The 12,705-nt window shown below is 41.5% G+C and overlaps 1 protein-coding gene across 1 annotated transcript in view; it reads left to right on the top strand.

Annotated features, from left to right (window-relative positions):
• Positions 1–12,705, top strand: part of LOC311041797 (neural-cadherin) — a gene marked incomplete at its 5' end in the record, with an annotated part of 161,866 nt that overhangs the window by 90,778 nt on the left and 58,383 nt on the right. Inside the window, 2 exons of the mRNA XM_084052282.1 lie at positions 2,620–2,792; positions 11,905–12,072. Of these exons, the coding sequence (XP_083908408.1) occupies positions 2,620–2,792; positions 11,905–12,072 (341 nt within the window). The remainder of the gene's footprint in view (positions 1–2,619; positions 2,793–11,904; positions 12,073–12,705) is intronic.

Below are 12,705 nucleotides of genomic sequence, written 5' to 3'. Positions count from 1 at the left end.
TATATGGGCATAAAAGACACACACACACACACACACACACACACACACACACACACACACACACACACACACACACACACACACACACACACACACACACACACAGACAGACAGACAGACAGACAGACAGACAGACAGACAGACAGACAGACAGACAGACAGACAGACAGACAGACAGACAGACAGCTTTTTATACTCAGTTGATCGGTCAGACTCACACGCGCGCACCTCACACACACACGCACACATTGCAATCCCTTCATAGCTGCACTTGAATGAAGTCAGTGAGGTGTACAGTAGCTAACATGAGAACACCCAGACCCATGTTCCCAGACTCCATGCATTTATACTGACGTTGATACAATAGATGACACAAATAAATCTTAGTTCCTGTATTAGTCTGCCTTTGCTTTCATGTTTCTGGTCTAATAATTTGAATGCTTGGTCAAATCTTGGGTTCTTCACCTCAACTAAATATCCCAAGTGCAAAATCATCAACAGAAACTTTCAGCTGAGCCTGTTATATGTGGCTTATATTTGTTGTGGTAAAAATCGATCTTTAGAGAAGCGTCATTTGAAAGAACCCACCCCCCCAAAAAAATCATTATTTTTCATAGATTTTTCAACATCTGTCTCCTAATCCTGAAAAGCTGTTAAGACTGATGAAATATTTGCCGCCATTCCCACTGACTCTCATGGGCCCGTGTTTGTTTTTCATGTGTGCAAATATGTGTTTTGATAAGCATCATGTCAAAAGTTATTTTCATCAGATTATGGAAATACACTCAGTCCCTTATTAACTATTAAACAGGCAGATTGAAATGTTTCTAGGACACGCATTCATTTACAGGAAGATCCATGAGAACAGAAGAACGGCATCAGAATCTGCCTTGTTTTTTTCCCCCGGTGGAGGTTGTTGTTGTTGTTGTGTGTTGTTTAATCCATTCAATCCGGGAACGCATCACTGTCATTTTAGATGTCTTCAGAGATCAAAAATAGCAGATATACAAGCTCATAGTGTGGTACGAGTGCCGCACTATGAGCTTGTATATCTGCAATTTTTTAAACAATCTTGAATATTTGTGCAAATCTTTAAATATCTATTTTTTAAGCGAACATTTGTAAAATATTTTGTTCCAGGGACCTCCAGAAGCAAAGATTTGAGCTACAAATGTTCGCTTTAAAATATATATGCATTAATAAATGTGCATGATTTTTTCTTTTTTTTTTCTTCTAAAATAGCAGATCTGCACAGAGTGCCGCGCTATGAGCTTGTATATCTGATATTTTTGAATAGCCAAATGAAATCTAACATGACGGAGATGCATCCCCGGATTGAATGGGTTAATTCTGTATTGACATACATTACAGTCAGCAACATTTTCGGTCATTCTTGCATGTTTGAATAACTGATGTTGCAGCGCGTGCCCCAGAAATGCCAAAAGGAAAACATCGAGATTGGCATTGTCTTTTTGCCAGCAAACACTTACGCTGACACTAACATTACACAATGCCAATTAGACAGTTTTGTAACCACCCATGACATTATGTAAATACCTGTACAGTATGGTGATGAGATGAGGGCTTGGAGCTTAGTAGGGCCAACCGTAACAATAAAGAATAATTTAAGTCTCGTCTTTTTCATGTATGGTTTCATTGCCACGACCTTCATACAGTATATATTTGTGGAATCTAAATAATTTTAATTCTTTAATGAGCTAATAGCAACATACACCCTCTAACACTCATCGCTCAGCTCACAGGCAATACTTTATTAGTCAGTGACTCTGTTGGATCAAGTATATCTGTTTAACCTATTGCAAAGTATTGCATAATGCAATGTATTTAATGATATATCAAATCTTTGAGCCGTTTGGCAACAGGTTGTACTAACACAGAGCTGACACATTACTTTTGTGTACTATCATAAGTTAATACACAATTAACCACTTAAACCCTACACAGTTTACACTTTGTTGACCACGGTGCATGAAGCAAAAGATCTATACATGCAGTGGTGGGAAGTAACTAAGTACACTGTACTTGAGTACAATTTTGAGGTATTTGTACTTTACTTGAGTACCAATACTTTTACTTCTACTCCTACTTCCACTACATCTCGAAGGCAAATATTGTACTTTTACTCCACTACAATTATTTGAAAAGTTTAGTTACTAGTTACTTTGTAGATTTTTATTACAAAACATACATTAACCACTTCAGCCCTATATACATTTCGACCATTTGAATATGGTCGAAATGTAGCCGATCTACAAGCTCACAATGCGTCGCGATGCGACGCATTGTGAGCTTGTAGATAGATCTTTTTGTAGATCTAAAGATTTTTACACATTTTAAGACCTGTGAAATGGGACATTGTGCATAATGAGTACTTTCTACTTTTGGTACTTTAAGTACATTTTCATACTAATACTTTTGTACTTTTACTCAAGTAAATTTTGAATTCCGGACTTTTACTACATTGCAGTATTGATACTTTTACTTGAGTAGAAAATGTGAGTACTTTTCCCACCACTGTATACATGTTGTCAGGGTGTACATACTGCCAGACTGCATCAACCCAGTGCTAAACGCTACATTTAACCCATCGACTCCTAGACTTCCTGCGTGAGGACACACCCGTGGGGACTAGCTTCCTACGAGCCGCAGCGCACGATGACGACCAGGGGAGCAATGCGGCCATCGCCTACTCTCTGTCCAATCAAAAGCCAGCGTACCTGCACATCAATCCCAGTACTGGCTGGGTGTATGTCAACCACCCCATCTCACAGGTAAGAGACAGAAATTGTAAATGGTGCATTTACAGTATATAGAGCTTTTATCCAAAGCGCTTTACATAGATTGTGCATTACATTCACCCATTCACACACACAGTCATACACCGATGGCGGAGGAAACCATGCAAGGCACCAACCTGCTCATCGGGAGCAATTAGGGGTTCAGCGTCTTGCTCAAGGACATTTCGACACCAACTCTGGGGGAGCCCGGGATCGAACTGGGAACCGTTACGGTCACTCTACCCCTGAGCCACTGTCGCCCCATGCTATAGTAACTGTCAGGAAATTAGGTTGTATGATGAAGACCTGTTTTAATTTTAAAGCGGTATACCCTAAAAGATTGGTAATGAACGTACATCCATGTTAACACACTGCACCACAGTTTCATCATTTGAGGTCTCATATTCTGCTTGCTTTTAGTGTTTGTGTGTATTGGAAGGAAGGAAGGAAGAGAGAGTAGAGAGAGAGAGAGAAAGTAGAGGGATGGAAAGAGAACCTACACGTCTGTTTGTCTTTGCAAGCTTGCAAGCAACTATTCCCCTCTCACCCATGATATCATCTAGCGAGGCTAGCTTGTGCATGCACGCACATGCACACACGCACGCGCACACACACACGCGCACACACACACGCACGCACGCACGCACGCACGCACGCACGCACGCACATACACACATACATACACGCACATACACACAAACATATGCCTTTCCTTCCCAGTTTCCCTCAGCGGTTCCATATCAAACATGACAGGTTGTAGAAACCAGCATTACTCTTGTTGTGTACTGTATGTATATTTATATGGGGCTATGAATTTTACATTTATGTGTGGAGCTACAGTATATGGATTTCATTGAGAAGCACAGTGCTGTACATACGCAGACACTCACCTCAAATGTATTTATTTGTATAGCCCTTAATCACTGTCACAGTCTCAAAGGGCTGTACAGGCCCAATTTAATAAAGGAAACAAATGACAACCCTTGTCCTTTAACCAACAAGGAAAAGGAAAAACTCCCAAGACAGGAAAGTAAAGAAGAAAAGGAAAGAACCTGGGGAAGGATCACTAACGAGCGAACCCCCCTTCCAGGGCAGACAGGCGTGCAAATAATGTGCTGAGGATCCAAATTGAAACAAATAACAAAACTATTAAATCTCCATACTCCATGCTAGGAAAGTTACAGTAATAATAAGTTACATATAATAGACTCATGCACTATTACAATTTCCCCCACAGGATCAATAAAGGTCTACCTTTGTAAATGATGGCTTTAAAAATTGCTATACAAATGTATTTATTATGATATACGCAAATGATGTATAGATCTTCACCTACAGTACCAATAGTCTCTGAGGGCTTAAATGCAAGGTATTTGCTAGAACAGCAACAAGAAACGAACCTACGCTATGTCACCTACCTATGTCACTGCCCCAATATTAGGTCTGCCTTAAAGGCTCTGCATTGATTCCGCAATGCAGGTTGTTTTAAAAGTTCTAATTGTTTCCGTCCCGTTTTAACAATGAACAATGAACTGAGCAAAGCGTTTAGACTGACTTGTGAGTCTTGAACAGAATCTATACTGTTCATACATAAGCAGTATGTATAGAATCTATACTGTTCATACATAAGCAGTATGTATAGAATCTATACTGTTCATACATAAGCAGTATGTATAGAATCTATACTGTTCATACATAAGCAGTATAGAATCTATACTGTTCATACATAAGCAGTATTTATAGAATCTATACTGTTCATACATAAGCAGTATTTATAGAATCTATACTGTTCATACATAAGCAGTATGTATAGAATCTATACTGTTCATACATAAGCAGTATGCATGAAGTGTCGCATCAATGCAGAAGGTTCACAACTAACAGACATGCTATACAGAGTGACCTGGCTGCAGCACCTTTTTTGTTGTAGTGTGTGTGTGTGTGTGTGGGGGGGGGGGGGGGGGGGACACTGTGCAATGACATTTTATTTATAGGCTCTGGGCTTTGTGGAAAACCTACCACCCGATTGTTCAGCTCGTCCCCTATAGCAAATTTTCATCTTACTGTATACCTCTACTATACTGTATGACAGACAGACAGAGATTGTCAGAGAGGGTCTTCAGGTATGTGTGACCACAATAGTGAAATATAGAGTATGGGATTGCCATGGGGGTGGGGCTTTAAGGGTTGTGTAGTGGGAATGAGAGTGAGGTGAGTGGGCTGATGAGTACTAACATAAGGGTCCTCTCCAGGGGTAAAAGTCTCAGTAAACCATAAACATGTGAACCCAAAGTATCCCTATTCTGGGCATGTCCTAACAGATGAACATTCAGGAAAAAAATAGCAGATCTACAAGCTCACGATGTGTCAGTTGTGAGCTTGTATATGGGATATTTTTTGCAAGCGAAGCGATTTAGTGTACAGGGACAAAAGGAGGGGACCAAGTATAGACCCTTGGGGGACCCTGGTCAATGAAGCGTTATTATGATTCCCAAACCCGCTGAGCGGGCGCTGTGATTGGTCAGTAGTCGCTGTGATTGACAGTTCTCGTTTTTGCTACTATGCCTATTAGGGGTGTGCCGATATATCGTCCCGCGATATATCGCGATACGTTTTCGCGACGATATGTATCGTTTTGGAAAAAAAAAATATCGTTTTGAAAAAAAAAAAAAAAAATTTTTTTTTTTTTTACATCAATCAAAATAATCAGGCATGCAAACAGCCCCGAGGTGAAAAGGGTGACAACATGTTTTTTTTTTTCGGGTCAGGTGTCACACTATTGCCCTATTTGGATTCAAAACGGCTGAAAAGCTACAAGTTTGCATGTCTGAATAATGCAAAAACAGAATTATTTGTTTGCATTTCCTTTTTTTCTCCCCCATTTATTTTCATAATAAAAAAAGTGCGTATCGTATCGTATCGAAATCGTATCGAAGTTGTGAGCCAAATATCGTATCGTATCGTTTCGTGAAATTAGTGTATCGGCACACCCCTAATGCCTATACCTAACCTTAACCCTAACCCTAACCTCAGTAAAACTATGCCTAAACCTAACCCTAACCCTAACCCTAACCTCAGTAAGACTATGCCTAAACCTAACCCTAACCCTAACCCTAACCTCAGTAAAACTATGCCTGCCGGGGAGCCAATCAGACACGTAAGGCGGGTCTAAATCCAGGACGCGGCGTGGGATTCATAATAACGCGTCAATGAAGTATACAGGGTTTAAGTGGTTAAAGGAGTAGTTCACCGCAAAAAAATCTATTACACACCCCATGAAGCCTTGAATTCATGGAGATTTTGTCGCATTCCTAAGCCAATCATTTTTTATTCAGTAAGAGACTCAAAGAGTCTCTTACTGAGACCCCTACTGACTGATGACTCGGTCATCAAATTATTGGGTTTGGAATGCACTAAAAAAAAAAAAAAAATCTATCCATGATTTCAAGGCTTCAGGTCATGGGGTATGTAATTGATAGAACATAAGTCATGTTTGGGGTGAACTACTCCTTTAAAGAAACAATATCACGATAATAATGATTGGACTACAATATTTAATAGTTCCCCCAACACACACACACACACACACACACACACACACACACACACACACACACACACACACACACACACACGTGCGCGCACGCACGCACGCACGTCGACCCATGTTCCTCTACCTCCACCTTCATCAGCTCTCATCTGCAGTGATGATATGGGGAGTGGGGAGGAGGAAGTATTAGAGTGTGTGTGTGTGTGTGTGTGTGTGTGTGTGTGTGTGTGTGTGTGTGTGTGTGTGTGTGTGTGTGTGTGTCTCCTTCCATCCCTCATAATGCAACCTTTCCTTCTCTTTGTCATTGTCTCTCCATATCCTCTAAAATGTAAATCTTACCCTCTCTCGCTTTACTTTGTTTTACTTTCCACTACTTTTAACCTTTCTCTTGCTCACCTCTCTCTCTGGCTTACTCAGTGTCTACATTACCGTCTTTCTTTCCTCTGTCTCTTATGATGTCTCTCTTTCTCTTACAGTACGCTGATTTTAGACGTTAATCTCCCTTTCACTCTGTACTTTCACTGCATTTGTAACGTCTTATGTTGCCCTTTTCCCTCATTCTCATCTTTCACTGCCCTTCTTATCTCTCTCCTCCCCCCCCCCCCCTCTCTGTCCTTCTCCCTTTCCCTCTCACTCTCTTTCTCTGTCTCTCATCTTTCTCTTGCCCTCTCTCTCTCTCTCTCTCATTCTAACTTTTCCTGCTGACTCTGCTGAACAGTGTCACTGTCATTATGGTCTTATACAGTCATCTCTGAGTGTGTGTGTGTGTGTGTGTGTGTGTGTGTGTGTGTGTGTGTGTGTGTGTGTGTGTGTGTGTGTGTGTGTGTGTGTGTGTGTGTGTGTGTGTGTGTGTGTGTGTGTGTGTGTGTGTGTGTGTGTGTGTGTGTGTGTGTGTGTGTGTGTGTGTGTATGTGTTGGGGGGGGGGGGGGGTGGTTCCCCACACCCTGTGGAGTTCTGCAACCTTCCAAGTCAAAGTCAAACTCAGGGAAGAAAAAAAAGAAAGGGGAGTGAGTCCATCTCTCCTTTCACAGTGGCACTTCAGAAGTCTGCCCGTTTAATGACTTTTATGAATAATGCTGACTATTCTACTTCTTATGTGAATGTCATCTCCTTTCTTCTTTTCCCCTCTCTCTTTTTCAGACACCAATAATCTGTTTAACAACGCACCTCTTCCCCGTCCTCTCCCCTCCCCTCTTTTAGACAATAATTTAACAGCCATGACAACTCGCCGTGTCTCTGAGTCTGTACTTCTCACTCTCGGTTTCTTTTTTTAATCTTTTCTCCCCCATCACCCTATTTAGCCAATAATTCAACATGGTACAATTGACGTTTCACAAAAGCCCACCGCAGATTTCTCGCTGTATGTTTACACCAACCTCCGACATGCTTTGATATTATCTGTCATGGAGAATGTGCAGTTTCTGGTGATAGGCACAGTGCACAAAGTGTGTACTATCTCTTTCCATTAATGAATTGCCATCTGGTTGTGTTTGTAGTCCCTCAGTGAGGGATCATAGAGCTTTGTATCTCCTAACCTCCTCAGACAAGCTTTCTTCATAACGGTTCACGCTACATTGTTGGCAGATCGCTGAAATAAAACAATATAAATCACAAGAGCATTGAATGTGTGACCAATCGTTTGGAGCATGCTGCCAGCAGGGTAAGGGATTCTTTTTTGGAGTAATACCTCCACAATATCCCCCATGATCGAGGCAACCTTATTGCATTAAGCAATGGAGGGATATATTCATAATATGCAAATGAGAACAAGGCACACAACTAGGGGTGTCATGATATATCGTCCCACGACATATTGATGATTATATCGTATCATATCGATATCTTGAGCCCAATATCGTGTATCATATCGTTTCGTGAAATTAGTGACACCCCTAGACACAACAATGCAAAAGTATACAGATCGCAAAGAATGACTAACCTCATAAATTCATCCTAAAATGCGATATATAGCCTTATATTATAATTATACTCTTGCACACAGTTTTCCCATTTTGTGAAAATAGTGTGATTGATGCTTGAAGGACCTTCTTCAGGTAGCAACCCTTGCTACGGTAGGATTGGACACAGACTGTTTAGGGATTCTGATTCTTACTATCTCTGTCTCCATTTTTAAGGATGGCAATGTCGGTTGTTCAGTGTTCATTCCAAACAAGATGTATTAAAAACTACTGGCTGGAATTTGGATTTGCCAATAGAATTTGTTATGCACCTTCATGCGCTATGAAGGATGAACTGATCTTACTGATTTTGGTGACCCTATCTATGGCCTTTAACTGCACTGTAGGCCAACATTTCCACTTGCACACAAGATATCTCAAAATCAAGTGGGCAGATTGACATGATTTTGCTGCGTGCATTCATGTTCCCCAGAGGATGAACCTAAACTGATCTTGGTGACTCCTTGGCCTTTCCTCTAGTGCAAATAATATCAATTTTGCAAGCATACAGTACAGTATCGCATATTATTTGTCAGGGATTTTATAGACTTTGTCATATCTGTTTGCACTATGATGACAGTGTAAATAAATAATCTTTGTTTTTACTGTTTAGTATATTACTGGTCAGATGTTGTGAGTTCAGTTATCATTAGCTATTGTCTCCGCAAGGCCTGAAGGCGTGGCAGAGACTGTTTTGCTCCCTGTCCGTCCGTCCGTCCGTCTGTGTGTCCGTCTGTCTGTGAACAGCTAATCTCCGGCACCGTTGGCCCGATTGCAGCGAAACTGTGCAGGCACACTCCCTGAGTGCCAGAGCAGAACCTCTGCCCCAAAGTTTTCAGTTCGGCCTGTTATAGCACCACCAGGAGGCCGATTTTTGCTAAACACATTTGTTGATATTACTCCTACAGATTTTATCCATACATCAAACAAATATGTTCACAGTATCTCTATAGTCATGTGATAAAGACCGATCTGTCCGATTTTTCATATTCCATCCTGATTGGCTAAGATTGGCTTCCAAAGTTTGCAGGATTGGTCCGTTTTTAACAAAATACCTCAAATCATGAACGCAGCATGCAATTTCCGTGAAATTTTGCACGCACATTCCCACTAGGCCGAGGAAGAAATGCCACTAGAATTTATTCAAATCAGCCTCATGGTGGCACTATAACAGGCCGATTCGTGTTTTTACCTATTACTGCACCGATCTGTGTGAATCTTTGCACACACACTCCCTAGAGGCCAAGGAAACACCTATGCCCTGCATTTTTCACATCTGCCTTCATAGCGCCACCAGGAGGCCGACTTTTGTAAAACATTTATTTTTCAGATTTTGGGCGAAAATCATGCAAATTGGTTCATAGTATCTCTATAGTCATGTGATCAAGACGGATCTGTCAGATTTTCCATATTCCATCCTGATTGGCTAACATTGGCTTCCAAAGTTTGCAGGATTGGTCCGTTTTGAACAAAATGCTTCAAATCATGAACGCAGCGTGCGATTTCTATGAAATTTTGCACGCACATTCCCACTAGGCCGAGGAAGAAATCCCTCCCTTTTCACATTGGCCTGTTATAGCACAGGAAGGATTTTTGCAAAACACATTTTTGGAACAAAATGCCTCAATGAAAGGCCTAGGAAGAAATGGCACCCTTTTCACTTTGGCCTACTATAGTGCCACCAGGAGGCCACAATAACCTACCAGACCTGGAAAAAGAAAAAGTGCTATTTGGGGCACAGATCTCCGACCTGTGCTCCGAGGAGGACTTTCTCTACAATGAAAAGTACATAATCGAAGGATTGCCATACAGTAGAGCATAGTCAGTGTATTTCCTCTTAAAAACATTCAGATATGGTTCACAGTAGTGATTATCCATGCTGGCTTACATGTTTTGTTGTTATTACAAATGAATAATAAGGTATATCTTTAAAAAAATATGTCTAAAGGCCTTATCTTATTTTATCCTGCTTATCACATACTATTGGTCTATTGGGTGTGCCCAAGGTAGCTGATGACATAACAAGGTGTGTCTTTGTGTTGGTTAAGCATAGGTTGTGTACTGTAGTTTTAAAATTGTAATGAGCTGCTAGCATTTACACAGGGCTCCATAGCTCAGGGGTTAGAGCACTGGTCTTGTAAACCAGGGGTCGCGAGTTCAATTCTCGCTGGGGCCTGCTGACATATTTTGAAGGCTGTCATCTGAGCTCTAGCACTTCTCTGCAAAAGTTTCACTGTCACTGAACATTTGGTGTGACATTCTCTGAGGTTTGGTTGAAATAATTACATTCTTATGGACACAGAATATATAATGATTTTATTTAAATAACTTTACAAACATACATAAAGTGATTCCTTGTTCATAAAAAATAACAATGACTGGATAACAACTACCACAGAGTACAGTACGAAAGAGTGCAACCCAGCATTTGCTGCATCATCAGCTACACTTTCTGGTGACACAACCCCTTCGATATTGAGACAATACAGCTCAATCTTAATACATATGGGATGGAATCATAGAGGTATAATATAACTCTATGGATGGACTATTATATTAGGAATATGGGATGTCAATGAATTCTGGATCGAATAATAGCCACGGCTGGTGGGAATAGGCCTACAACTTCTGCCACAATTTCCACTTGCACACAATATTATCTCAAAATCTAAGGGGTGGATTGCCATGAAACTTGCTGGCATTCATGCTTCCCAGAGGATGATGAACCCTAACCTTCTGAGTGACCTCATCACCTTTCCTCTATCTCCATCCTCAGGCCAAAATGTCACATTTCCACACAAGATATATTATAATCTAACTGGCAGATTGCCATGGAATTTGTTGCCCATCTTCATGCTCCCCAGAGAAAGAACTATTTCGATTTTGGTGACCCCATGACCTGTTATCTAGCATTAAACACAGGTAAAACAAATCAAAACAAAACAAAGGTTCAGCACTCTAGTAACAAGGCTATAGGGAAGCTGATAGTTCAGCCAGTTGATCAGGTGTGGGTCACCAGGGGTGGTGTTGGGCTCCCATTGGTGATGTCCTTATTTTATCCTGAAAGTTGCTGCTCCTCACAGGCTATTGGGTGTGCTAATGGTAGCTAAGGGTGTGTCCTGTCCTTTACAAATCGTGGCAATGTGTCATTGGTTCAGATAGGGTTCCATAGCTCAGGGGTTAGAGCACCTGTCTCATTAACCAGGGGTTGAGAGTTCAAATCTAACTTGTGCCTCGCAGTGCCTTTTAAAGGTCAGCTGATACCTATATCACCGCTAGTAGGTACTGTCTATGTGCACTTTAACCTGACCAATTTCACATTTTGGAATCTGCCTCTTTTCTACCTACCTGAACTATCGCTACACTGGATTCATCCTCCCACCACGATAGACTGACAGATTTTTTTTTAGCCTTTTTTATCTTTCTATTACCGATTTATTCGCTGTTTTGTGTTTTTCCCTATGATGACTATTGTAACTCCAAGATGAATTTCCATCAAGGGATTAGTAAAGGTCTATCCTATCCTATCCTAACCTATCCTATCCTATCCTAGGCTAACCAACATCTCACCTGACCTCTATTTCTGTGTGTTCCCAGACATCCAAGATCATCCAGCAGATCGTGGCCAGTGACGGGGGGAATCGCAGCAGCTCAGTGGAGCTAACTGTCATTATCACCAATGTGCACAACCAGCCGCCACAGTGGGAGCAGTCCGAGTACTTGGTCACTGTGCCCGAAAACACTGTCCGAGATGCCAAGATTGTGGTAGGTACTGGGTTATCGATTAAATCTGACATTCACAGTCATTAAGTAGCTTTGTGTGTATGTACGTGTCTATCTGTCTTTCTGTAGCACAAACACTTGCAACTGATTAGCAACTGATTACAACACAAGACCGCAGCGCCACTTACTGGCTGGCACTGAGCGCGTGTGGCCGGCCACCACTTATAAATGCATGCAAACACAGGAAGGCAAAGCGCAAATGCACAAGGACAACACATGCACACACATTTCCCCCTCTCCATTCATTTCAACAACACTATTAGCGAATGAACTCAGACAAAGCTGATTCTATACCAATAATGGTACGTAGCCCTCGATTGAGTTCAGGAGTGAGTTGTGTAGCTGTAACATGTCTCTAGCAGCTGACTAATTTGGAGGTCTATTTATGTTTTCCATTGCTGTTCATTGCATTGTTGCCAATGCATTTCTCTGTTCCCACCTCCACCCCAGGTCCATCTGTAGGCTCTATTCTACCCTGTGGGTTTTGTTCCATGGTGGTTTGTGCTATATCTCTCTACAGTGAGTAATGCTGAATTTGTTTATGGCCAGAGGTGGGGGGGGGGGGTCATGGACAGCTGTGGTTGGTTGTGTGGTTGCTAACGAGTGCCAGCAACA

This window comes from Gymnoscopelus microlampas (assembly GCF_963454915.1).
Source record: "Gymnoscopelus microlampas genome assembly, chromosome: 3".
Taxonomy (NCBI): Eukaryota; Metazoa; Chordata; class Actinopteri; order Myctophiformes; family Myctophidae; genus Gymnoscopelus; species Gymnoscopelus microlampas.
This window is presented reverse-complemented; position numbering and strand designations above follow the sequence as displayed.